This window comes from Rhinolophus sinicus, linkage group LG10 (assembly GCF_036562045.2).
Source record: "Rhinolophus sinicus isolate RSC01 linkage group LG10, ASM3656204v1, whole genome shotgun sequence".
Taxonomy (NCBI): Eukaryota; Metazoa; Chordata; class Mammalia; order Chiroptera; family Rhinolophidae; genus Rhinolophus; species Rhinolophus sinicus.
The window spans coordinates 68,264,401-68,291,748 of record NC_133759.1 but is presented as its reverse complement, the minus strand read 5'-3'; the positions used below and the strand labels follow the sequence as shown (position 1 = coordinate 68,291,748).

Sequence of the window (27,348 nt, the reverse complement as noted above, 5' to 3'; positions counted from 1 at the left end):
AGGCCTGTCCTGCTGTATGCAGAAAGAGGGGAGTTGTGTTCCTGACCCTAGGTCCAGCCCCTCCCCTGGGCTGACTCTCAACAGTGAGCTGAGTCAGTCCAGGCCCACACCCTAGCCGCCCGACATATGAAGTGGGATGTGGGGACAGAGCCCCAGAAAGTAGTTTACAGGCTCTCAGCCTCACGTGGAGAGGTGCTGGCTCAGGTAGTAGATGGCCGTCAGCTGTGGCTGATTGGCCATCAGTTGTAGCCAGTTAGCCAATTAGCCGCTAATATAACTGCTGCGGCTACGGAAGAGAGCCGAAGAGAGTAGAGGAGCAGAGTCGAGGGGAGTGGAGGAGAGTCGTCGGTCGATTGGCAGAAAAACGGACAGCAGGTCGCACGTCCGGTGAACCCAGTCTCCAGTGAGACCATAGTGGTATGACTCCCCCACCTATGGCTCCGTGAGTGTTCCTTTTTTTTTTTTTTTAATTTTGTTGGGGAAGGGGAACAGGACTTTATTGGGGAACAGTGTGCACTTTCAGGACTTTTCTCCAAGTCAAGTTGTTGTCCTTCAATCTTAGTTGTGGAGGGTTCTGTTCAGCTTCAAGTTGTCCTTTCAGTCTTAGTTGTGGAGGGCGCAGCTCAGCTCCAGGTCCAGTTGCCGTTGCTAGTTGCATGGGGCACAGCCCACCATCCCTTGCGGGAGTTGAACTGGCAACCTTGTGGTTGAGAGGATGCGCTCCAACCAACTGAGCCATCCAGGAGCTCAGCGGCAGCTCAGCTCAAGGTGCCGTGTTCAACCTTAGTTGCAGGGGGCAGAGCCCACCATCCCTTGCGGGACTCGAGGAATTGAACTGGCAACCTTGTGGTTGGGAGCCCACTGGCCCATGTGGGAATTGAACCGGCAGCCTTTGGAGTTAGGAGCACGGAGCTCTAACCACCTGAGCCACCGGGCCGGCCCGGGTGTTCCTTTTTGGCCTCACCATATCCTGTGTTCTTATGTGGGGAGCGGGACCTGAGAACCCGCAGGCCGCCCCGCACGACAAACAGCCCAGCGAGCAGGGTCTCCCGCACGACATGGGACAAGCCACCATCCTCTCTGATACGTTCTCTTAGCCAGAGAGGGGTGTGTCGACTTCCTATGTCCTCTTTGGTAAGGGCCTGGGTTGAGGGGCAGGAGGACACATCTGGGCCCTACTACAGAACCAGAGGCCTCCCTGGGCTCCCACTCAGCACTCTGGGTGGGCAGCAGCCTGTCCAACACCCCACCCAACAAGCCCCCAACACATGGAGGTCTCCACCTCCAGTCTGTCCTACTGCCAGGTGTGTTCTTTTTAGATTTTTCTTGCCCAGTTAAGGGGGGATAATTTCTCTCCAGGACAGAAGCGACCCAAGTGCTGGCTGCCCCGGCCTCCTCAGCAACATGGTCGCCTGCTCAGGCTCAGGCCAAGTACAGCTCCCTCTGTACTTGTCTCCTGGACGGCAGAACAAGGTCTCTTTTTTTGACTCAGCCCCTCTGGCTGGTCTGTGTCTCCCTCTCTGCAGCCAGGCCCAAACATGAGGCCTTTGAAGGTTCTGCTCACAGATGCCACTGGCTTCTCTCCTAGTGAGCTGCACCCCATCACCCCTGCCGCCAGCCTAGTGCACCTAGGTTGCCAGGCACTCCATACAGACAGTCCTAACAGGAGTGGTGGAGACAGCAGCCTGCAAGGGTTACGAGAGGGAGGCTTGAAGCCCCCCTAAGAAAGGGGCTCCCTAGGTTTGGGTGCCCAGCTGGGTCGGCAGGTGGGGGATGGGAGCTGGCTTCGGGACATTGCCCATACTGCCCTGCCCTCACTGGGGACAGTGAGCTCTACATATGTCCCTTTGGAGAGACCAGAGCGGGAGGCACACGGCAGGGAGAGTGTGGGGACAGAGCCAGGAGTGCAGTTTCCGGGCTCTCAGCCTCACGTGGAAAGGTGCTCACTCGGGTAGTAAATGGCCATCAGCTGTGGCTAGTTGGCCGTCAGCTGTAACCAGTGAGCCATTGGCCACTAATATAACTGCCGTGGCTATGCTAGCAGAAAATGGGGGCTAGCAAGAAGATGGTGGCTGAGCCAGCAAGAGTGTATTGCAGTTAGCACGGTGGATAGCAGCTAGCAAGTGAGGTTGGTTGGCAGAGAGAAGTGGACGGCAGGTTGCGGATAGTGTGGCTCCGGCTTCCTGTGTCTCCAACCCAGCCGCCAGCAACAATATAGTGGTATGACTCCCCTATCTGTGGCTCTGTGGGTGTTCCTTTTTGGCCTCACCATATCCTGTGTTCTTATGTGGGGAGCAGGACCAGAGACCCCGCATAACACCCCGCATGACAGAGAGGAACCCTGCCCAGGTGGGGTGACAGTTGAGGGGTGTCCCTCTGGAGCTTGGCACAGGATGCGCGCGGGCAGACACTGGTGGCATGTGCTGGGACACCACGATGCCTTCACTAGGTTTTTTAATTAACCTCCGCAACTCTACAGTGCCCCAATTAAGTGGAGAATGTGATGGCAGAGTGGGGTCAGGCGAGAGGCGGGTTTTAACTAAAGCGTGGGGTTCCCAGCCAGGTTGGTGGTGGCCTGGGCAGGAGCGCCCCCACCTGACCACCTCCGCCCACTCTTGCTCCAACAGGCGATGGTGCCTCAGATGGCGACGGCTGGGACACAGCCCTGACCGAGCCTGCTGACTGCCCAGTGAGAGCCGACCTGTTCTTCCTCTGGCCATCTGCCTGCCCTGGAATAGTGAGTGTCCATGCTGTGTCCACTTCAAAGGCCGTTAGGCGGGCACACAAACACCATGAAACAAAGGACTGCTTCGCGTGTCCTGAGCAATGGAAAAGGGTCCCCAAGGGGCAGAGGAGGGAACTGTTTAGCAGGAGGCAGGGAAGGAGGGAGCCCACCTGCAGGGGCAGCCAGGCAAAGGCTATGACTGGAGCGTGGGTAGAGCTGAGATGGGGGCCGGTGTGCCTGCCCCTGTGAACTAGAATGAGGTGTGCCAGACAGCAGAGAGCTGTGGGCACAGCAAGGAGGGGCCCCTCAGCTTCACTGGGGAGAGGGGGACCACGTGGGGCTCCTGACAGGGCCTCTTGCTGGGCACCAGGAACACCAGGGCACCTGACCCCTCCCTCTGTGACCTGGACCCCACTGTGTGTTATCCAGGCACCCTGGCCTGGCCCAATGGGACGGCAAGCAAGACGCTGGTGTGTTCTTGAGAGAGTCTGTGTCCTAACTCCTGCTTCTGAGGACAGTCCATTCCTGGCCCGGGCCCGCTCGGGGAGAGTAGACAAGCAGGCAGGTAAATCCTGCCCGACAGCTGCCATCTTCCTTCAGGGCAGTTTTGCAGTAACTGCCACTGCAGTGCCGACCTTCTCCACGCCTGGCTTCCTTCAGACATGGAGTTTTTGGGGTGACGAGTGAGGGAAGTGGGGTGAGGGGTGTCTTCAAGTACCAGCACCAGCTGCTGCCAGTCCTTCCTCTGTTCTGCTGGGGCTTCAGGGCAGGGTGCCCAGGAGTGGACTGGCTGTGAAGGGTGGTGCTCAGAGCAGGGGACATATGTCTAGAGGGCTACTTGCAAGAAGTCAGTCACGCTGAGGCCTTTGTGTGCAGACACAACCAGCCAGGCACAGAGGAGAGAAGGGTGTCCAGTGGAGCCCCGATCCTTTCAGACCAGACACCAGCCAACTGAATGAAGCCTGCATGAGGTCCCAGAGCGGCCATAACAAACACAAATGTGGTGGCTTAAAACAAGAGTGTGCTCTGTCCTGGAGGCCAGAAATGTTGCAGGGCTGTCCTCCCTGCAAAGGCTCCAGGGGAAGTCCTTCCTACCTCTTGCTGCTCCTGGTGCCCCAGGTGTCCCTGGGCTTATGGCCACATCACCGAATCTCTGCTTCTGTCATTATGTCGCCATCTCCCCGTATCTGTGTCTCAAATCTCCCTTTCCTTTCTCTATAAAGACATCATTGGATTCAGAGCCCACCTAATCTATTGTATTCTCATCTCCATCCTTACCTTGATGACATCTGCAAAGACCCCATTTCCATATAAGGCCACTTTCTGAGGTTCCAGGAGGACATGACTTTCGGGGGGCCACAGTTCTAACCACTGCAAAGCCTGTGGTATGAACCCTGGCACTGCCACCATCAGGCTGCAGCTCATGTGAGACCTCAGGCCAGTACAGGTTGCTGAGAAGCCCCAGGTCCTGAAATCCCTGGAACCATAAGATAGCATATGAGTACATAATGTCTGTCATTTTAAGCCACTAAACCTTACGGAACTTGTCACCAGGCCACAGAACCCAAAACGAGGACCAACTGTTTCCTCTCCCAGTGTTTTCATAACCCTGAGTACATTTGATGCCTCCTAGCCCAGGGGGGTCCCTCCCTCTATCTGTCCTCTGTCTGGGGCTTGAAAGAGGGAGAAGGCCCCTACAGAGGGACAGACACCAGCCCCCTGGGGATGGGTCCCGAGAAGACAGCTTTGTCGAGATGGAGTCTGTGGCCTCTTCCTCACCTGTGGGGCTCCTTCCCCAACCCACTACCTTGCTGGGTGCTAAGGCTCCACATCCTGGTCAGTCTGGTTCTGGTGGCCTCCTCCTGTTGGCCACTCAGTCTCCAGCCCCTCCCCAGCCACACTGCAGGAACCACCAGGGCAAGCCCCCAAGTCCCTGGGGCTCTTCCTGACCCCAACTCCAGCCCTAACTTTGCTGGCTCTGCTGCCCCCCAGTGTGCCCTCATTGCGTTCCTACATGGGGCCTCTCTCCCTCTGACTGGCCTCACCCAGAGAACCCAGCCTATTTGTCTACACAGTCCCCACCCCCTAAAAAACCAAACAGGGCACACCCAGACATTCTCCAAGGACAAAAGGAAGCCCCTCCCCTCATCAACACATCTGTCCCATGTGACTTCCCACACAAGAAATGATGGAATCTCAGCTCTAGTTCACCTTGAGCAAGCCGTACCTGATGCCAACCCTCCTGTATCGTAAGTCCATTTAGCCTCATTTTGACCCCAAGAATGATAGCTCACCATCGCTGCGCCCACCCCCCACACATCTGGAGCTACTCCCAGCTCTGTGCTGGCCCCCAGCTGGCCTGGCTTTGCCCGAGCTCCAACCCAAGAAGGCCCCAGGGTGGAGCAGCTCCGCAACATCAGCCCTGACTCCGGATGGGGCAGCACACAGCTGGATTCCCAGGAGCTCTGAGCTCAGACATATCCCAGCTGAGGGTCCAGTTGGTCCCTTTTCAGAATTCAAGGGAGGATTTCTAGAACTTCCCAAGGTCCCAGTCGGTAGACATCTGGCCTGGAAGGACATGGAAGAGGCCCCTCTCCACTCTCCCAGGGCCCTGAGGAGGGTAGGCTCAGGACTTCTAGCTCTACTGCAGGTGAGAGGGCAGAGGGCAGAGGATGGAGGCCAGGGGTCACAAGGGAGGGCTGTAACCATTTGACCTTCACAAGGTAATTAAGGGACATGAAGGGGTGCTGCCCCGTGCTCGCCTCCTCACTGAACCCCAGCCACCTTCTGTATCCGTGCAGGTTGCCAGCACAGCCACTGGGAAATCGGGCAGTTCTGGCCCAGCAAGAAGCAAGGAGTAGTAAGAAGCAGGGAGAAGGGTGGCCCACGAGCCATCCACTGCACACTGAGGCATTACAGCAGTGAAAGCATGTCACACAGCCGGCGGGCAGCGGGATGCTCCCTGCAGCTTATTCACGACTGCCCCAGTGTCCAGCCAGAATGTGACTGCTCTCCAAAGGTGCAGGACACCCTCCATCTCAGGCATAGACAAGGCTGGGGGTGGCTAGAGGCTGCTCCCAGAGGCCACTTGGGTCCCACCCAGTGCTGCTGAAATGGTTAATTTGTGTCAACTTAGCTGGGCTGAGGGAGGGTCAGGCGGTTAAAGTATTATTTCTGGGTTTCTGTGAGGCTGTCCCGGATAAGATTAGCATTTGAATCAGTTGGGCTGAGGGAAGATGGTCCTCACCAAAGCGGGTGGGCCTCATCCAACTGGTTGAGGGCCTACATAGAACAGAAAGGCACAGGAAGAGCGAATTCTCCCTCTGCCTGAGCCAGGCCACCCGTCTTGCCTGCCCTGCCCTTGGACTTCGGAGTTCCTGATTCTCCGGTGCCTGGACTGGGACTACATCACCCACCGCATCTCCCGTGTCTCCAGCCTGCAGCTGTCAGGTCGTGGGATTCTTCAGCCCCCAAGCCAAGCCCCAGGATCAACGTTATCTCATAGGAGGTCTGACAATTAAGTTCAAGAACTTGTTGCAACGATATTTGCTAACCTTTTTTTATATCAGAGGGATCATTATGAATTTGTACCAACACCAACTTTACTACTTGGAAGTGCTGAAAAGCTGCGTGAAAAAGACAAAAACCACCTGAACTTTTCGCCAACAATTCATGGCTCTTGCATCATGACAATGCACCAGCTCACACGGCACTGTCTGTGAGGAAGTTTTTAGTCAGTAATCAAATAACTGTATTGGAACACCCTCCCTACTCACCTGATCTGGCCCCCAGTGACTTCTTTCTTTACCTGAAGATAAAGGAAATATTGAAAGGAAGACATTTTGATGACATTCAGGACATCAAGGGTAATATGACGACAGCTCTGATGGCCATTCCAGAAAAAGAGTTCCAGAATTGCTTTGAAGGGTGGACTAGGCGCTGGCATTGGTGCATAGCTTCCCAAGGGGAGGACTTTCAAGGTGACCGTAGTGATATTCAGCAGTGAGGTATGTAGCACTTTTACTGGGATGAGTTTGCGAACTTAATTGTCCAAATTCGTATGTAGTCCATACACCCTATTGTTCTGTTTCTCTGGAGAACCCTAATACAGCCACTGACTGGGGATCAGACGTGGGGGCCAGAAGCTCAGTGGCCCACCAGGTGGCTGGGATGAGCTGCAGCTTGGTCTGTCACCCACTTAACCTGAGTGACAGAATTGGCTTCCCATTCCCCGTAGACATTTTTTACTCCCCAGAGACCCCACCCTAACCACTGTGCGGAGTGGGGCTGCACTGGGCACAGGAAGACTACTTGCCAAGATCCCACAGGGAGAAGAGGGCATCTTTCAGGGTTGCCCAGAGTGGAGAGGCTCTATGTGCGCCAAGGACCCCCTAGCAGGTTGGTGAAGATGGGACCCTTTCTCAGAACAAGGTGGTATCCCTGCCTAAAATAAAAGACACACCATTTCAAGGGAAACAGATCCAGTTATCAAAAGCTTTAAGCTATTGACATGTGACTTCAGGGGTAACAGGTTTTGTTACCTTGATGGGGGTGAGGATCCTGAGATGCACCAAGAGCCACCAGAACTTCCCAGACTTCACACCTCCCGTGTCCTGCTGACTGTGTGCCACCTGCACCCACATAAAGCAAGAAAACCTGGAAGTGAAGCATTCTGAAGGCGGCACAGGAAGCAGTACTGTCATGGATGTCAGCCTTAGTTACCAGCACTGGAGGTGACAAGGCCAGCCGACAACCTCAGAATTTTAGTTGACTGGGGAGCAGAAATAGTATTTCATGCTTCCTGTAACAGCTGTGCCACGACATGAAAATATCTTAGGTTTCTGTTGCTGATACAATCATAGGTCCTGTGCATACAGCTGTTTGGGAATGTCATCTACATTCCAAATGGGAGGCCATGCTCAATGTCACCTGCAGGGTCCTGAAAGCAAACATGTTTTCGGCAACCCCGTGTGAAGCCCGCTGAGCAGGGTGACCTTACCTGCTGTCTACCCAGGTGTTGGGGGAACTGGAGAACCAAGCAGGAAACATCCTTGCCCTGTGGAGCTGGCCTTCTAGGGACAGCCACCATGCCTGGGAGAGCCCAGACGGGACGGCCACACCAGGCAACATCCCAGGCAGAGGGACAAGGCCCAGAGTGGGGAACAGCCTTGGCCTGTCCCAGGAATGGGAAGGAGCTCTGTGAACTGGGCCAGGGCCAGGAGACCATAGTAGGGATGCAGGAAAGGGAGCAGCCAGCAGGAAATGGGGAAATTGAGGCAGGTACAGTATGGGGCAAACAGGTGATGCTCAGAGGGCTCTGAGGAGAGGCCTCTCACGTGCGTGGAATTAGGCTGTGCTCTCAGCTGCTGTGTGGCTGCAGGTGAGCCCACAGGTTTTCCACATGATCAGAGTGGAGCGAGTCAAGGTAGGGCTGCCCTGGGTGTGGGCATGGGGGTTGCGTAGGTCCCCTCCTGGTGCCCCCACGGTCAGAACAGCCATAATAATTCCTGCACCAGGAGGGCCATGCAGGAGGGTGGGCTTTGGGGGAGGGCCTGGAAGAGAACGGACCAGGACTGAGAGAAGGGCAGGGCCCTCTCCACACCACCCCTGTCCAGACAAAAACCTGTCTCAGGGTCCCCTCTGGGCTCAGGTCTGTGGAGGCCAGCCCAATGGGGCCAGGAGCAGGTGGCTGAGTGCAGGGAGCCAGAGGGCCTCCTTTCCCCACACCATCCAGGGAAACCTTTAAGAGGATAAAGTTCTGCAACTAGGTGCTGGATATTGAGTGTGTTAACTAAGTAGTGAGCTCCCTTGTCACTGGAGGAGTCCAAGATAATGTTGCAGCCTGCAGAGGCACTGAAGCTCCAGTGTCCTGAGGGGCAGGGCTGGGCGGGGGAAGAGTGAAGGTGCAGCCACAGGCATGGTAGGGGCTGAGTTCCAGGGCCTCAATCCTAGCTGTGTGAACTTGGCTTGGGAACATCTGTGAGAGCCCCTTGCCAGGTGTGAATACTGCGCACCTCACGGGTACCTCACACAGAAACTGCAGAGGTGCTTGCCAGCTCAGGTCCTGGAAAGTGTGAACATTTCCTACCCCGGCTTTCATCCTGTCCCTGCTCTTTTGCTCAGGCTGTCTTTCCGTCTGTCCCTCTAGCCACATTCCCAGGGGGTCTTACTGTTCAGCATCCCTGTGTATGACTTGGTCCTTGGCCTAAGGACCCCCAGAGGCGAGGAGCTTAATCCCAGATCCCAGCAAGCCCCCCATGGTGGTCAGGCTGGAGTGAGGATCTGGGATGGGGGCTTCAGCTGATAGTGGAGCCACCTATAATGGTGGCCCTCTAGCGAGCTCATCTCGCCACCTCCTGGCTGAAGGTGGGAGGGCACCCTGCTCAGTCTGTCCCCAGGGTGTCCATCACCAGACCCAGTGGAAGAGGGGCAAAGGTCCTGGCTCCCTACATAACCTCAGGCAAGTACCTGAGCCTCCGTTTCCCCACGTAACTGCCTGGCACTTCCTGGCTCCCTGACGGGTCTCTACTAGGATCAGGGCTGGGCCCCCGATACCTGTGTGACCTTGAAGATGCCCCCTTTTCCCAAAGTGGAAGCCAAACCAGGACAGAATCAGGAGGAATGTAAATTCCTTAACCTTTGGCAGACACGCAGGAATCCATCTTTTTTTAACTGTGTGTGTATCTTTCACATGCTCCTTTCTGTCTGTATTTTTCACAACTAAAAAAATTTCAAAGGACACATGGTCACGTCCAGATGCCTGGCCCTGGGTCAGCCCTCCAGGGCAAGGAGTCAGCACCACCAGAAGGTTCTGTGCCCCTCTGGGAGGTACAGACCCCTGAGACACTTTGCATGAGCATTTTTGAAATGTTATGGCCTAGCGCGGTGGGGCGCCGCAGAGCCAACGTCCAGAACTCAGGTCTGGGGGAGGCTAGGGCTGCCTGGGAGGATTTGGCAACCCATGGAGGGCTGGTGAGGTCCCAGCAGGCCCCGCCCGGTGAGGGAGCCGTTCCCATAGGGAACAAGTGAGCAAGGTGGGCAGACGGCCCCCAGCCAGGCCCAGAACACCTCAGGCCTTCCTGTCATGCAGGCCTCTGGGCCACGGAGACTGGGACCTACCTTGGACCCTCCACAACACGCAGGGCACGGAGTTTAAGAGCTTCCCAGCAATCTCCCCAACACCTCCGGGTTGGGGGCCCCTCGCAGAAGCACGAGGGTGGGGGGAGGGAGCTCAGGTAGCAGAAGGGGTGGACCAAGGTCCGTGAGAGGCCAGAGTAAGGTCCCAAGTGGGAGCCACCGAGCCCGGAGAACGTGAAAAGGGCCCCTATGGTCCTCGCCTCCCTTCTGACTAGCCCAAGGAGGCTTCCCGGAGGAGGGAGCTCCCTCTTCTTGTCACCTGGATCACAGCTCAGCGGCCTCCCGGAAGCAGCGCTGTCTCCCTGCCCGGACCGTGCTACTGTAAGGCTTCTTTATTTGATCTACAGCCCGCTCCCCCGCGTCGGCCGTCGGGCGCGCAAGGGGTTGCGTGGGCCGCAACGGGTGTCTCCAAGGGGCGAGCACCCCGGGAGTCCTACTTCTCGCGGTGGCCGCCAGCTGGAAGCAACGGTTTCCACAGTACCGGGGAACCGACCCTACCGTGGGACCGCCCTGGCAGGGGCGGGGGTCAGGCACCCCGGCGCCGCCGCTCGGGAACCCCAGGACCGACTCCAAGTTGAGTCTGCATTCACAAAGTGGGCGCGTGAGTTTCCTACGCCGTCTTCCAGGGAGACGCGCGGCGCAGACGCAGATAGACTTCGCCCCACACGCGCAGAGGTGGGGTGCGCACGCACAGCGGCGGGCGGGGCGTCATCCCGGCGCCGGGCTCCCAACCCGCGCCGGGAATCTGGTTGTGCGTGCCGCGGCAGGGGAGTGGGCGGGGCTGCGGATGGCCCGCCCCATTCCCCAGCGTTCCCCGCGGCAGCAGGCACTGACGTGGCCGCCGTCAGAGCCGCCATCTTGTGGGAGCAAAACCAACGCCTGGCTCGGAGCAGCAGCTGTCCCGCGGCCGCTGAGGGTGAGGCCGGGGCCGGGGGCAGGACTAGGCTGCACGAGTGCCTGCCTACCGCGGCGGGGCGGGAGGGCCGGGGCGAAGCCGGGCGCCGTGGTGAGGGCCGGGGGAGGCCGGGGCGAAGGCGAGGCTGAGCCGGGAGCTGTGGTGAGGGCGGAGGCTGAAACGAGGTGAGGCCGGGCGGGGGGCCGAGTTTGAAGCGAGTCCGGCCTGGCAACCGAGGCAAAGCTAGGGCGGTGAGGACCGAGTCGAGGCCAGACTGAGGACCGTGGTGAGGCAGGGCGGGTCTGGAACGGAGGACTGGACTGCGGGTCGAGTCGAGGATAGGCGGGGGTCGGGAACGAGGGCAGTTGCCCGCTGGAGTCATATCGAGTTTGGGGCAGAGTTGAGACCAGGCCGGGGTTCAGTCTCCCGCCAGCCCCCGAGCCGCCACTACGGCCCGGTGCCTCCCAGAGCCACCGGGGCGGGTGTCCGGAAGTCCGGCCTGGCCGCGGGCTCCCCAGGAAGCCCCGCTTCCTGCTCCGCCTCCCGCTTCGGGGTCTGGAGGACCAGGAAACTGAGGCTCATGGCCCGGGACGCGGACAAGGTCACCCGAAGACCAGGGTTTGAGCCCAGTTCCTGTTTGCTCCGAGGGCGGGGCGGGGCGGGGCTCGGGTGCCGGCCTTGCTGTGGAGTAAGGGTTTAGGGTCCTAGTGGGAGCGCCTGTGAAGGCCCCTTTATCAAAGCTTGCTGCAACCCTTGGGTTGTTTCCTTGGCGCCGTTGGCAGAGATGAGAACACTATTGATAGCTGGTGAATCTTTAACTGATCTATGGAAGGACTGGCTCGGGGTCGAGACGTCCTCTCTAGTTGAGCGGCCTCTTTCTTGTTGCCCAGTCCAGGTGTTTACGGCGTGTAAAATTGTAGCTTTGTTAATAAGGCTTGCCGATTAATTACAGAGTACTTAAAATATTAGCCAGTCAACTCAGATGGCACTTCTGAGCTAGGAGACACTGTTCCATTTCCTCAAAACACCAAGTTGCTGTTTTAAATAAATTGAGCGGAATTGCACAAGAAGTCATTGGCAGGAGAAGAGAATTCAAACGCTTTGGGGTGGTCTGGAAAGCCACTGTTGAGAGCTGTGTGGTTGGTGCCACTACTGCGTTCCTTCCAGTGGTCAGCTCGAGTTCTTGTTTCAGAACGAGTGGTCAGCACTTTGTTCTGCCAGCTATTTGCATGATGGATCCTGCGTTTCCGTGTGGTGTGTGTGTATGTCTCTGTGTCTCGTCGATCTGTGAGATGCTGAGTACATTGTGGCCCTCTGCCGAGGCCGCTTCCAGTATCTAACACATGGGGCTGCCAGTGTGGTGTCCCTACTTAGAGTTTGGAGCAACCTCCGTGAGTAGTGGAAACTGTAAGAACTTGAATGCATGGTGTTACTAACTAGCTGGGTCCAAAATTAAGAGGAATTGAGTGTGTATGTTAATCACAGATCTGGCCACCTTGTTAGAGTGTGCTGTTTTCTTCCCGTAAAGGCTTTCTCTTCATATTCAGCAGAGTGTAGCTGTGCCTCTTCACAGGTGTCACTGTCTTCAGGAATGTCCTGTTGAAAATAAGTCCATATCACTTGGGCATTAGAAACATCATATTTCCTTTGAGGGCTATCTTCAGATATAAGTATTCAGAATTGCTACTTCAAAAAGACTTAAAATAGTTGGTTTGGATAATAGCTGACTCACACAGTGTCTGCTCATCACTGAGAGAAAGTTAGTAGAAAGCAAAAACTGGTGTGTGCTCCTCACAGTTCTGGTTTTTAAATCATGTGGTCCAACTATTTGCTTTGCCTCTTGCACAATATGAAGGGGACATTCAGACCTGCTAAGCTGCCTCTACCAAAGACTAGGTGGGCTTGAAACTACAGGAAGGTACATTTTGATTTATTTGTAGACTTCAGTGGAATTCCGTGTGGACCATCGGCAGCTGGGGTGATAGCCAGAGTCAAACGGGCACAGGAGTAAACCTAACCAAGGGAAAAACCCCGTGCACGTTCATCAATAGTATGTTGACTTAGTTTGAGAGAGCTGAATCAATTTTCTTCGGATTCCCCCAATTGAGTGTTCTCTTGACATACGAATTTAAATCTGCTCTTGATCACAGGTGTTTCTGCAGCCTTCCTGAGGGTTGTGCTCATTTACTGAGCAGCTGTTCAGACCCCAGCTAGCCTGGGCTTGCCAAACCATTCATCCATCTCTGTGCATGTTGTCCTATCCATATTCTCTCCTTTGACCTTCCAACCTTTGTAGAATTAGGAAAATGAAAGGAAATAAAATCCATATCTGTTAGTGGTTAGGAGAGAAATGTGAAAAATTCCCTTCATTTAGGATCTTAAAATTAGATAAGAACTTACCTTGCACTCTGTTCCTCACTGGCGTGGATGGTGTTAGATATGTCCTCCCAGCACTGTCCGAAGTGGTCTTTTGGAAACAATTTTACCTATTAGTGGACTAGGTGTAACCTTCCCACTGGCAAGTAAAGGATGGCTTGGGGATGTGTGCGTGGGTGGGTGGGGGCTGATTCCAGGTCTCACATATAATACCTCAGCTCATTTCCTTCATCCTTGGGTTTTATCATTTTGTGTGTGTTAGAAACTGTTTAAAATATGGTTACACTGCATATGTCATAACTACAGCTGTGTTACTGTTCTGGAAGGTGGTTCAGAATTCTCAGATGGATCAGATGGCCTGATTAGCTGGGGGGAAATGTGGCAAAGTTTAACACAAAAACATTAAAGCTCCCTGTTTCCAGGAAAGTCTCTTAGGCCCTCACCCAGAGTCCTGTCACCTCAGTTTCCTTACATGAATTGGAAGGAATGGTGAGCCTGTCTGATGCAGGAACCTAACCTTGTTCCTAACAGACCCTTGTTTCCTGATTTTTTTTTTTTTTTTTTTTGCACATAGTGGCAACAAGAGTTCGGCAGCCTGTCATTGGCAAGTAGAAAGGGGAGAGACAGAAAAAAGCAAATACTACAGACATAGCAATTGGGAATGATTCTGTTCAGGAGGCAAACGTTTTTATACACCTCTGAGGCCATAGGGGTGACTATTAGTATAAGGCATAAATTAATGGAGGCCCAGGTATGATCACGCACATTTTCAGAAGTTAAAGTGTAGTATATTTGGGAAACATTAATTAATGTTTCATCGTAATTTGGTAAGTATTGCTTCTCAAAGGGATGTTAGCAAGTCATGTAAAATAACTAAAGTCTTTCAGTTTGTGTCATACGTCAGATTATTTTTGCAGTGCCGCGTATGGGAGCTAAGCAGGAAGCTTAGTGGTTCTAGTTCTCTAAGATCCTAAAATTCTTTTAATGTGAAGTTTTTTGAGTATCCCATCAGTGAGACTTCAATACAAATGGCCAAGAAAACAATTTCAAGACTATCTAGACTCATTCATGAAGAATAGGAATGAAGGCAAAGTTAGATGTACTAGCAGTTTGATCACAGGATTCAGAATAAAGGATGTCTTAAAAATTGCTGTTAATAGTGTGTTTTCCTGTGAAATTTCCTCTCTGTAGGTGAGCGTGCAGTTCCTAATTAAATGATCAGATTCATTAATTTATGTTTAAAATATTACATCTTTGGCAGTTTGGGTGGTGAAACGTAGCTTAAAATAATTACAACTTTTAGCGTTATTCTTCTGTTAAAGTGATACAGTATCTTGCCAATTCCTGGGGAGATCACAGAAAATGTGTTTTTAGTCACCAGTTGCAGGCATGTGGGGTCAGGTGTAGGCAGCAGGCTATGCACACACCCCTCTCATACACAGCACATTGCTGGCATGGTCCTCCTTGCCTTGAGTAGTCACAGTGTCTCCATAGCCCTGGTCTCCTCACTGGAATGTCAAAGGAATGTTCCCACTAATAACCCTGGTGAATGCACTCTTACTCATTTTCTCCTCTCTCTGATGGTTACTCCTTTGGATGCCAGGGAGTTGCCCAGTGGAGGAAGATGAGTGGAGGTAGAGAGGAAAGTGGGTTCTGGGCAGAGGGGGCCCCACTACTGAGTGTGGGGTGGGATGGGAAGTCAGGGTCCTGGCAGTGAGCAGAAAGGGAAGGCAGGCCAACAGGAAAGGTGCAGGTGCTGAATGCCCCCTATTAGGAAGGTGGGGCGTGAGGTGAGCATGGGGGGGTGAGAAGAGGTGTGAAGGAGCAGGGTCTGTGGGAGAACAGGAAGCTTCTCCCAGGCAGGGGAACAGTTGAGTGCAGAGGCCCTGGGGTGGTTTTGGAGACCTGCCAGGAGCAGAGTGGGGAAGCCTGCTGGTGTGTGCCAATGGACCTTGGAGGGGCTAGCCCCCCCCACACACACACCCCGGAAAGTATTTGGGGAATTTGTGAGAGCGGCAGGAACACATTTTGTGTGACTTTCATATCTTAAACCTAATTCAGTTTTATGTGCAGAGACAAAACTTTAATTTTTTTGCGTGGTTTTAATAGGTGTTCTGAATTTTCCAGGAAAGAAATCACCCTGTAAATCAGAGGGAGGGAGTGTATTTTGTTTTCTGCAGAACCTTACCGTGAGTTGCTTTCTCTTTCTGCTTCATGGACACAACAGGCCTCGAGTGTCTGAGCTGCCAGCACGAGTGCTATCAGTGTGCGTTGCAGCAGGCTCCATGAGGTGATTCTCTGACAGCCTCCCTGAGCTGGCGGTGTGGTCGTGCCCAGTATTGAAGCATGTATTTTAATCTAAATCACTGTCCTTTATTTCCCCGTTACATTACAGTTGGGCAGCATGATGGGTGTTTTGCAGTCAGTGCATATGTTGGTTGTGTTGCCTGCTGGTTTCCTTTTGGGATGGTAGAGGTGGCTCTGTGAAGCACGAATGGGGCGCCGGTTCTGAGCTGTGTAAGGGCCAACTTAGCATGTGGTGTTCAGTCATCTGATTTATCCTACAGGCCTGTCTTGTTGGCATTAACAACACCTTGTGCGGTGGAAGCTACAGGCTGTTGGAATGCCAGAGGGGAGATGAGGTGGCCCCATGCCAGGGCACAGGCAGGGTGTGGTGTGGATGCACCTTGCAAAGAGAGAGTCAGGACTTGCTGTTAAAGCAGATGGATTTGGGGATGAAAGGGACAGAGAGAGGGATTGTGGGTGTCTCTGGGGTTTGGGTCTCAGTAACTTGGAGGAAGTTGCTCAGTGTTAAAGTGGGGAAGGGCGGGCCCTTTATGTAGGAGGGGTTAGATTTTGATAGGAGATTTGTGTGTCGAGGGGCGGGGACGGTAGGAAAGAGTCTGGAGGTGAGACATGGATCCAGCTGGAAATAGAAAAATGGGGGTCATGTGTAGGGGCCATACTCCTCTGAGAGTGAATGGTTGAGAGGAGTGCTGGGGTGTGAAAGTAGAAGATGCAGAACATGGTGGGACCTCTGGGAGGGTTTAAGCAGAGGATGGCACGAAAAATGTGTCAGTGAGATACCCCTGACACTAGCACTTTCCTGTTGTAGGTGTGACCAGCGGTTGGAAGACGCCTGTTGAGTAGTTGCTGTGGCCTCCTGGGCAAGACCAGCTTCTTGGAGGGTGAGGTGGAGGGCGTCCTGAACCCCTGCACCTCTTGAGTGTTGTGAGCTGGCTGCCTCTCTGACAAGGGTTACAGGAGGAGGGGCACGTGGGGGGGCTTGCCTCAAAGGTGGGAGGATCCAGTGGAGGTTTTCAACCCGTGCTGCCACTTTCCTCTTCTGTGTTTTCCAGAAGCCATCTCTCAGAAAAAGAGGTGGGCTCAATTTTTTAAATTTTGTCCTCAAAATGAAAGATCTCTGAAAGCAAAAATCAAGTTGGAGATTGGTTTAATCCCTCACCAAAGCCCCTGTCGAGAAAGCCTCCGGGGGCCACTTGCTACTCTTGAGTGCTTGAAGGGGCTCTGAGGGCTTATGCTTATAGTTCCCATTCTCTTCAAGGGTATGGAGAGGGGTCTCAGAGACCCACCCTAGTACTGGGAGAGAGCCTGTGTCTGCACAGTGCGTGTGGGCGGCTGCTTTGAGAAGGCACCAGAACAGAGACTACAGAGGCTTCAGCACGTTTGCAGTGACCAGATGATTAACGAAGTGGAGTGACAAAAACAAATGAATGGGATTTATTTCACAACAGAAATCAGTATCCTGAAGCGTTTTCTTTTGGTGTTCTCACTACTAGAACTGAAACCCAAGACTGTTGTAACTGGTGTGCCCGCCCTTTGTCTGTCAGGGCTGTGGGGGGGTCGGCATCTGAATGTGTGCATATCTGCATTGACAGGGCCACAGTGTCACTGAGGAGCAGCAGCCTTTGACATTGCTTGACCCAGAGGCCTCTAAGCCAGGGGTGTCCAAACTTTTTTCAGCGTTTTTCACCAAGGGCCATATGCGGTAAAAGACACAAACAGCTGGGCCACTCACTCGAGGTGAAGTATGTATTGCCTCACCTGGTTTATTTAAATAAACTAAACATATTTTTGGAATTTGCTGCGGGCCAATTAACAATGGATCGTGGGCCGCAGTTTGGACACCCCTGCTCTAAGCTCTAGTTTATTGATAATAGTGAGGTAGAAGGCAGACACCGGCCTTCTCCATTTTCTCCATCTGTTAGTTGGAGTCACTGAGTATTGCTAGCCTCTTTGTGCTCAGTGCTGTTCTCCTGGCATAGCTACTCCTTTTCTGAGTGGTGACTGTTGGCCCTGTGGTGTGTCAAGTGTGCGCTGAGAATGGAGAGGAAAGAACCACTTCCTGTGGAAGGTGGTGGCTGGCATCTAAGTTTGGCTGCAGAAGTTGAGGGAAGGGCCGAGTGGACACAGCTTGAAGAATCAAAGGTGTGGCGAAGGCGCTGGGGTCAGAACATGCCCAAGCACCTTGCTGAGTCCTCCAAACCAATCCCAAACTGCTGGTCCTCTGGTTCCCACTGGGTGGGATTGAAAGACAATTTTAATTGACTTCCAAAGGACCACTAATAACCTGCACTATTAGTGAAGGGTTGGTGGGGGGTGGTATGACACTTTTCAGGGTGTCTGGGTGGTTTAGAGTTGCCCATGGTTTCTCAGGTCCCACTTTGCATTTTAGTCATGAATTTAGTTTTCTCCATTTTAAGTTTGTTGCACATTTTATGTTGTGGATTGACACAAAATAGTATTTTTCGTCTTTATTTTTTCCAGTAACAAGTTCCTCAGACAACTGCATTTGGGGTTAGACAGAAGGTCTCTGTGCCCTTATCACCAGAGTAGAGGTGTTCATTAGGGTCTAGTATGCTGGTGGCTTCTCAGCAGATGGCGAGAGGCCTGCAGGACCTGGAAGCCTGGCCATCACTGTTGTCCCATCCTGCAGGACATAATACTCAGATGGGCCTCAGGGGACCAGGAATATAGTTTTACTCTGGAAGTCTTCCTGCCCAGGGACAAATTAGGGAGAGGAAATACAGAAGAGCAGCCGGCATCTGCCACAAAGACAGGTGCACACAGCTGTGAGAGCTGTCCCAGGCGCAGCTCTGAGGGAGACCTCAGCTGTGGGTCTCCTCCATCCTGGATTCACTCCAGAGGAGGCCATGTGACATTTGGGTTCCGTGTCCCACATGGATATTGTTTTTGTTTGGGCTAGCCCATCTGGTTATTTACCCCATCTGTAGATTTCAGAAGGACATATGTGTTTGATGAATTGCTTTGAGGACAGTAAAACTTTTAAGGCTGGGAATAACGGGAAACTACAAAACATAAATATGTTCATCAATTTAAATGCTTTGATTTTTGTAGTTAGTGGTGAGTAGGATTGATTACAGTTAAGCTGTTCCCACGTGCCTTGTGGTTGGTGTGTGCCTGTTCAGCCACACAATGACAGTGGTTCTTTGGTGTCCATGTTACTGTAGACCAAGAGCCACATTCACGAATGAAATTCATTTCTTCATTTCTAGCTGTCATTTTAAAGAATTTCACCTTGAATCTTAAGCTGGCAAAGAGCGATCTAAATTGAAATTCACTGTTTGCTCCTCCTAAGAATTGGACCTGACAGGTAATGCCCTCCTTCAGGTGTGGGAGGCATCTTGTGAACCTAGGATGTGTTAGATACCAGCCCTCCAGTGTTAGAATGCTGGCCTGTCTTGGGTGTGGGGGGAGGGGTGGGAGGATCCTACACAGAGGCCAACCCGAGTGCCTAATTGGTTCCTGCAAAGCATCCTGGAAGTTTTGTTCTGAAAAGCAACCATCTCTCTTTGGAACTCACCTTTAGATGCAGGCCAGAATGGTACAGTTAAAAAATACTGTTGCATGTTCTTTCGTTTATTGAAAGCTTGGGGGGGTGGGGAGGGTCAAAAGGTACAAACTTCTAGTCATAAGATAAATAAATTCTGGGATATAATATACAGGGTGGTGACTAGTGAACACTGCTGTACTGTACATCTGGAAGTTACTAAGACAGCAGACCTTAAAAGTTCTCATTACAAGAAGAAAAATTAACTATGTGATGATGTGATGGATGTTAACTAGACTTTTTGTGGTGATCAGTTCACAATATATGCACATATCAAATCATTATGTTGTACACCTGAAACTAATACATTGTATATGTCACTTGTCTGAAGGAGGAGAAAAGAAAGTTTGTGAACTTAATTAGATCCATTGAGTGTCTCAGGCTGAATATTCTTCTGAGCGTGTTATTGATGCATATCTTTGTCACAGTTGTGTTAGGCCTGTGAGGTGTATCTGCTTATCACTAGTAATAGTACCTTCAGTTTTTCTCTTACACTGATTTTTATAAAAAAGGGACAAAATGTAATGCATTACTCAATTAGGGAAGAACATCAGAGCTACAGAGATGGAATGAATGTTGGGCTTACAGGCGGGGTTAATGTCTTGAGGTTTTATTTTGCTGGTGTGCTGGAGCCCGCCGGTGATGTACAAAAAAGCAGTTGGCAGCAATTATGACATGTGACTGTATCGTCGGTGAACGTAGAGGATCCCTCTTTAAAATTAAATCCTGTGTGTTAGGGGTGAATTGGGCTTTCGAGTGATGGATAATCAAAACACATGTGACTGCTAGAGGCAGTTGCTCATTCATGAAACTCGTAATTAAAGAAAATATGTAATGTATATCAGTTCCTCAGGGGAATCACTTTGTTAATTTGCCTCAGATATTAAAACAGATGATGAACTATTGGGCTGTACATTTTACCATATGTAACTCATACCTCAAGAAACTTGACTTGGAAAAAGAAAAAAGCTCTGATGTCACCCAGCTTTTCATTCAAGCAAGCGATTCATCCATGTGAATCCCCATTTACAGAGATTGAAGCAGCCCATCACATCCATGCCACAGAGTGGAGTCCAACCCTCACTTTCTGCCTCCCTGGATCACCATTTCGTTTCCCAGGCCTCATTCCACATTCATTGGTGGTGTCCTCTTCCTAGTGATCCCAACTGTGCAGGTCGTCTTAGTGTTCACGCTCACAGAGATTCTGTTACATAAGTCAGCTCTAATGGTTTCAGAACACATGACAGACTTTCCTTCTGCAGACACAAGCTATACAACTCTGATCGCAGACGAGGGCTGAAACCACTGAGGCTTGTAGGAGATGCCGAGGGCACAGGTAGAGGTCACGGGTACACTTATTTCTCTTCAGCAGCTAAAGCAGTTATGCTGGATTCATTTATTGCAGTGGGGGGGTGAGTGTTTTTTCCTGGGAGGCCCCATCACTGGCTTTGGCCTTAGCCTTGTATATCTTTGCATGCAGGAATGCAGCCCGCCAAATTGTGTCGTATTCTTGGCTTTAATGCTGGAATGTTACCCCAGAGGCTGCGTCTGGTCTTGTTACTCTGCTTACGTCTTCTAGATTGGTCAGGAGCCGGTGCAGACTCATGGCGGTGGGGTGGGGGGGTTCTTCTGAGAAAGTCAGTGTCTTCTCTGCTCACTAATACAAGAGATCATTACCATGAACCTGAAAAACCGGTTTTGACTTGTGTGAGGAGTTCTGGTGGAGGAAAAGGTTTGGAGTAGTACCTGGGCTGGGCATCCTACAAGTTGGAACCTGTGCCAAGAGGCCACAGCATGACTCTGGTGGCCAGTATTGAACTTTTCTTCTACAATAGATAGGTCTGGATCTCTGAAAAAGCAGTAAACAATGCTGGTGGGACAGGCCAGGAGCCACCAGGGTCCCTGGACCAGGTGCAGGGTGGGTACAGGTGTTTGTGGAGAGACTGAAGTACTGTGTGTTACAGCTTCTTAAATGCCAGACTTGGTGCTCATCTCCTTCCTGGTTCTGCCACCAAACGTGACTCCTTCCCCCTGTGGGGCTCCAGGATTTTGATCTGTTTAGAAATTGAATGGGGAGGGCAGGGACTGACCATGTTGGTTATCAGCGTTCACCGACTCAGGCCCAGGGAAGAGGTAGAGGCTGGCATCCAGGTGTGGGTGGCTTTACCTGGAGATGTGCCCTCCACCCAACTGGGGGTTAGGGAGGGTACAGATAACCTTTGGTGCCCAGGTTTTTGTGTCTGTTTTTGTGAAGGAGATGCTTTAACAATAAAACAAGCATAAACAGCAGTTCTACATCCTGCTTCTCAGGGACAGGCCCTTTCATCGTTAGGCTGTAGTCCATATTTTTGAATGAATATATCCTCTTTGAGTGGTGAGGGTTGGCCCAGAACACCACACATTCTGGCCTTCGCAATAACAGTAACGGTGTCATGACTGAGTAAATGTTGTTCACTGCTGAACCAAGTGGTGCCTTTACTACCGTATATTTTCCCACAGGAAATCCTAAAACAACCTCCTTTTGTTTGTTTCCATCCCTGGATTTTTTTCTATGTACCTGTCATTAGTTTTTCCCAGTTCCCCGGGAATTGCCAAGCCCCATGTTGAAACCACATAGGTAATGTGTTCCCCTTTTCCTGGAACTCTCCTCTCTGCCTTCCTGCTACAGTCTGGGCTGGCCTTTGTCAGGCCTGCTTCTGTGTTTCCCCATCACTCTAGGGGCTTCCCTCGCCTGAGGCAACCTGGCATTTCTCTCCTGATGTTTGCTCTGCCTTTACATGTAATCCATACTTTGGCTGATATCTCTGGATGCTAAGTTTCAGGTGCTTTGACCCTTGGTGTTCTGGAATTTAGTGTGCCTGTTTCAGTCTTAGATGTTGATTTCTTTTCTTTTTTTTTTAAAGAAATTTTTTAAAAGATTTTTTAGGTGGGGGAGCAAGCAGTTGTAGATTTGCATCAAAATTGAGGGGAAGGTGCACAGATTTCCCATACACACGTGGGCTCCCACCATCGACTTCCCCACCAGGTGGTGCATTTGTTACAATAGTAAATCTCCACGGACACATCGTCACCCAGAGTCCATGGTTTACATTAGGCTTACTCGTGGAGTTGGACCTGCTGCGGGTGTGGGCAAATGGACAATGACGTGGATCCACCATTGCAGTCTCATGCAGAGTAGTTTCACTGCCCCCAAATCCTCTGTGCTCTGCCTGTTCATCCCTCCCCATCCCCCAACCCCTGGAAATCCTGATCTTTGTACTGTCTCCATAGTGTTTACCTTTTCCAGAATGTCAGGTAGTTGGAATCGTACAGTATGTGGCCTCCTCCGATTGGCACCTTTCACTCAGTAATACATATTTAAGGTTCCTCCATGTCTTTTCCTGGCTTGATAGCAGATTTCTCTGTAGTGCTGAGTAATACTCCACCGAATGCGAATGGATGCAGCAGTTTGTTTATCCATCCACCTGCTGAAAGACATCTTCAGGGCCCCCAAGTTTTGGCAATTAGGAATAAAGCTGCTGTAAATATCCATGTGCAGGTTTTTGTGTGGACATAAGTTTTCAATTCCTTTGGGTAAATACCAAGGAGCGCAACTGCTAGATCCTATGGTGAGAGTATGTTTAGTTTTATAAGAAACCACCAAACTGTCTTCTAAAAGGGCTGCACCATTTTGCGTTCCCACCATCAATGGATGAAAGCTCCTGCTGCCCTGTGTCCGCATCCATATTTGGTGTCAGTTTTCCGCCTGTGGGCCATTCTACTAGGTGTGTAGTGGTAGTTCTTTATTTTACTTTACTTTCCTGAGGACGCAAGATGTGGAGCATCTTTGCAGGTTCTCATTTGCCGTCTGTGTATATCTTTGGGGAGGTGTCTGTTAAGGTCTTTGGCCCAGTTTTTAATCAGGTTGGTTGTTTTCTGATTGTTAGGTTTTAAACTGATCTGTGTGTGTTTTGGATGACTGTCCTTTCTCAGATGTGCCTTTTGCAAAAGTGTTTTCACCTTCTCTTAACAGTGTCTTTCTCAGAGCAGAAGTTTGTGATTTTAATGAAGCCCAGCTTATCAATTAATTTTTCCTAGATTGTGTCTTTGGTTTTATATCCAAAAAGTCATCACCTGCCCAAAGTAGATGTTGGTCTTTCAATTCTAATTTTCCCTTTCTTATCCGTTTTTTTGTGTGTGGATTTTTCACTTTGTCACGTCTGCTTTGTCGCTCCCTGTGTTCTAACACCTGTTCTTGTTTTCCAGGCCCCACATCCCCACTTGTTGGCGCCGGGGTTCGGGGTTTTGTTTGGTTTTATATTTTTCCTTTTAAGTAGTCTCTGTCTTCTGTCTTGCCTTTCTCCAAATTCCTCTTGGAGGCTTCTTAAAGGGCAACAGGCATGGCTGTTTTGGGACCTTCCATAAGTCCTTGCTTTAAGGCCACTGGGTCTCCTGGGCCTCCAGCTCCTTTCTGTCCAGCACATGTAGTCGCACACCCTCCTCTGCTTGGGGACCAGAGTCAGAGCCCCTGGCTTAGTTGTTCCAAGGTCACTTCGCTCCTGAGGACAAGCATAGGGTCAGACCCCACCCACCATGCGTTAGATCCCAGAATTTGTCTCCCCCCTTTCTCTCTGTCCTGGTGGGTTAGCCATCACTTTATTTGTTTATAGTAAAGATCTTAAACTTAATTTTTAAAATAAAGTTAAAAGGGCACTGAAACCAATTGGAAGGGCTTCACTGGGCATGTTTGGGACCATTGGAGCATCAAATTCGAAATGGGGCTGCTGGTTCTGACCCACTGAGTGAAGTAGAAACACGTGAGTTCATACCCATGTCGATACCTGGAGAAGGAAAGGTGGTTTCTTACAGCAGAATGCTGACAGCTGGAAGGAATGACTAGGTAGAAAATCACCTTTTGACAGTCATCACGGCATTATTTGAGCCAGGAAATGTCGGAGTGCCGAAATGAGAGAGGGTGGACATTTGGTGCCGAGTGGGATGGGCATGTAGTCATTTAGTGCTCAGGGTGGAAAGAACCTACAGCAGAGATAACTGGCGACTCCACCTGTGCCTGTTACCAGGGATGACCTGGGCGTGGTGGGGATCCTGACATGCCCCCCAGGCCTGGTGCGTGGGGCATGCCTGTGCTAGGCCCTTATGATGTCCTCCAGTGACCTTTGACCCCAGCAGCATCTGTTCAAAGACTGGGAGCTCATGGTTACCTCCATGGGCATTTGAGAGAGGGACCTTTTTCCCTAAGTTGTTGTTTGGAAATAAAACAGTTGAGTGAAAGTGCTGCAGTATGGAGAGGCCAGGCTTGGGTAGCTCTCATGCCCTAGGGGCCATCTGGACCAGAGACACCGCCTCTGAGAGCCTGCTCTCCCCCAGCCCATGTCTGCCTGGCCCTTCCTGCCAGCTCTCTGACCCTGGGTCACAGCCGGCTTGGTGATGTCCCAGTGATTCTGCTCTGCTGAGTGGGGAACCTGGGATAAGAGTGTGGCCCGGACACAACGTGTATGTGCTCACACGAGCGTGTTGCCACACCACATGGGCCCCCTCCTTTCTGGGGCGGGTGACTTCCTCTGGTGGGAAAGAGTCCCCCCGACAGTGCTCCCCTGGGGCCCTTGTCGTGCCTTGGACTTAGTACCCAGGTGTTGTAAGTCACCGCATCCTGCCTACAAGTTGAGTGTTGAGCTCTTAGCGTGTTAGGAAAGGTTGGCTTCTGGTCTGTGCCAGGGGCCCCTAGCTCCCCATGCATTCATCATCATGAGTGTGGGCCGTGTTTCACTCAGGCTTGCTGGGGCAGTTGGGAGACACCCAGGGTCCTTGGTGCAGTTGTTTCTGGCCCCTTGAAAAGCTTTGTGATTGCATGGAGAGGATCTGGCATTCATTGAAAGATGTCGAATGCTCAACGTCCCTTCTTCCCACATGTCAGACATTGCACCCAGCGGCAGGTTCAGTGGACTTAGGGGCAAGTTGCCATGTGGCCTTGGGCCTCACTTCCTGAGACAACGGCAGCTGCTGCCTCAAATTCCTGTCAGCCCTATTCCTAATATTCCCAGACTCTCCCTTCTAAGGGTGATTGGGGGGCTCCAGAGGCCCATCGGGCAGTACTTTTTCTGTAGCTTGGGAATTGGAATTTCATTAGCTCTTGCCCCTTGAGTTTTCAGGAGGAGGAAGCCGTGTGTCCATCTGTCCATCTATGGTGGGCATGTGGGTGGTCTCTGAGCTGCTCTTGCACTGATGGCCCTGGGCAACACAGAGACTGACCTGGGGACCCCTTGTCTCTGCAGGTTTCTCTGGCCAGTGTCACTCCTTGCAGTCGACATCATGGGGAATATCTTTGCGAACCTCTTCAAGGGCCTTTTTGGCAAAAAAGAAATGCGCATCCTCATGGTGGGCCTGGACGCTGCGGGGAAGACCACCATCCTATACAAACTGAAGCTGGGTGAAATCGTGACCACCATTCCCACCATAGGTGAGGAGGCTGGGCTGCTGGGGCCCAGGGGACAGGCAGCTTGGGGGCAGGGCTCACGCTGGGCTGTGCTCCTGCAGGCTTCAATGTCGAGACAGTGGAGTACAAGAACATCAGCTTCACCGTGTGGGACGTGGGCGGCCAGGACAAGATCCGGCCTCTGTGGCGCCACTACTTCCAGAACACACAAGGTGAGGGAGGGGGGGCTTATGGCCTATGGGAGAGCTGGGGTGTCCTCGGCGCCTGTGCTGACGCCTGCTCCTCGATAGGTCTCATCTTTGTGGTAGACAGCAATGACCGAGAGCGTGTGAATGAGGCCCGGGAGGAGCTCATGCGGATGCTGGCGGAGGACGAGCTCAGGGATGCTGTCCTGCTCGTGTTCGCGAACAAGCAGGTATGTGCTTGTGTGTGACCAAGCCATCCCGAGGGCCTGAGGGAGTCGTGGGTTGGGTGGGATGGTGTCTGAATCTTCCTGCTGACCCATGGCTGCCATGCCACCCTGCCCCTCCCAACAGGACCTCCCCAATGCCATGAACGCAGCTGAGATCACAGACAAGTTGGGCCTGCACTCTCTGCGCCACAGGAACTGGTACATTCAGGCCACCTGCGCCACCAGTGGGGATGGGCTCTATGAGGGACTAGACTGGCTGTCCAATCAGCTCCGGAACCAGAAGTGAGCTGCACTCCTCTCCCCCCTCACTCCCTCCTCCGCCCTTGCTTTCTTCTCATGTGGCAGACGTGCCCCTGTGGTGTGAGTGCCAGCAGCTGTCTCCATGGTTGGTCCCATGTGCTTCACCATGCTGTACATGTGCAGACGCAGCCTGCAACTGGGTTTTTATTTAATGTAAATAGTTCTTGTTTCCAATGAGGCAGTTTCTGGTACTCTATGCAATATTACTCAGCTTTTTTATTGTAAAAAGAGAATCAACCCACTGTTTAGTACTGAGAAGGGATTGTAGGCACCTGGGGCCTCCAGGAGCTGCTGTTAGACCAGCCTGACACTCTTGAGATTTAGATCTGTGTTGAGATCCATTTTGGTGGTTGGTTTTTAACCCAAACTCAGTGCATTTTTTAAAATAGTTACAAATACAAGATAAGGAGACACTTGAACACGCAGAAGGGAGAAATGTGCCTAGTGTAGGTTCTGCAGTAATGGCCTGAGTCCAGTCCACCCATGGTCTCTCTTCTATCTGGAGCGTGTGGCGGGCAGAACCAGCCACGATATGTTCTGCATGGTCACATACGGTCCCCATGATTGGCTGGGTCATCCTGCATCCCATAGCGTTTGTGCTTGTACTTGTGCTTACACCGCCACCCAGGGGATGGGCTTGGGGCTGTGGCCACTGCTCAGGCCCCTTGGAGGGACCCCAGATTTCCCTTGGGTCAGCGTGGGTGCTTTGGTGGGACCACTCTGGCCAGAGCGGGAGCCTTGTGGTCCCCACGCATGTTTGCTCACTCCAGGGTGTCTGGGTCTCACCAGCAGGAGCACAGGCAGATGGGTGGCGGGTCATCCTAGAGTCCAGCCCCTTGGAGCCCCCGTCCACATGTGCTTTCACTCCCTCAGCCTGCAAGGGTCAGATTTGCCATCAAAAACGACAACCTCTACTTTTTTTCTTTTGTATTTTGATAAACACTGAAGAAGCTGGAGCTGTTAAACTTTATCTTGAGGAAAACCTCAAAACTGGTTTATCTGGTGTCGTGGAACCTCTTACTGCTTTCAATACACAATTAGTAATCAACTGTTTTGTATACTTGTTTTCGGTTTTCATTTCGACAAACAAGCACTGTAATTATAGCTATTAGAATAAAATCTCTTAACTATTTCATGGCTTTCCAGTGCTTGGGTGCTGCTGACCAAAGGCGGTCTCCTGAGACGTAGGCAGGGACAA

The 27,348-nt window shown here is 51.9% G+C and overlaps 1 protein-coding gene and 1 long non-coding RNA gene across 5 annotated transcripts; one reads left to right on the top strand and one right to left on the bottom strand.

Moving 5' to 3' along the window:
• Positions 1-6,270: 6,270 nt before the first annotated feature.
• On the bottom strand, positions 6,271-10,456 carry LOC141567090 (uncharacterized). Its single transcript, XR_012489487.1, has 2 exons — positions 10,122-10,456; positions 6,271-7,356 (listed from the first exon to the last, which is right to left on the bottom strand). It is a non-coding gene; the product is annotated as an uncharacterized LOC141567090 (long non-coding RNA).
• A 152-nt stretch (positions 10,457-10,608) lies between these two features.
• Positions 10,609-27,282, top strand: ARF1 (ARF GTPase 1). Of its 4 annotated transcripts, none has more exons than XM_019729812.2 (6): positions 10,696-10,778; positions 16,249-16,321; positions 25,278-25,462; positions 25,540-25,650; positions 25,729-25,853; positions 25,975-27,282. In XM_019729812.2, exons 3-6 carry the CDS (start codon positions 25,315-25,317, stop codon positions 26,134-26,136), a joined length of 546 nt encoding a protein of 181 aa, XP_019585371.1. In that variant the 5' UTR covers positions 10,696-10,778; positions 16,249-16,321; positions 25,278-25,314; the 3' UTR covers positions 26,137-27,282. The 4 variants fall into 4 exon arrangements, with proteins under 4 accessions (XP_019585370.1, XP_019585371.1, XP_074168277.1 ...); XM_074312176.1 differs by having other exon boundaries at positions 10,711-10,778; positions 16,249-16,514; XM_074312175.1 differs by lacking the exon at positions 10,696-10,778 and adding an exon at positions 15,260-15,322.
• Positions 27,283-27,348: the final 66 nt, after the last annotated feature.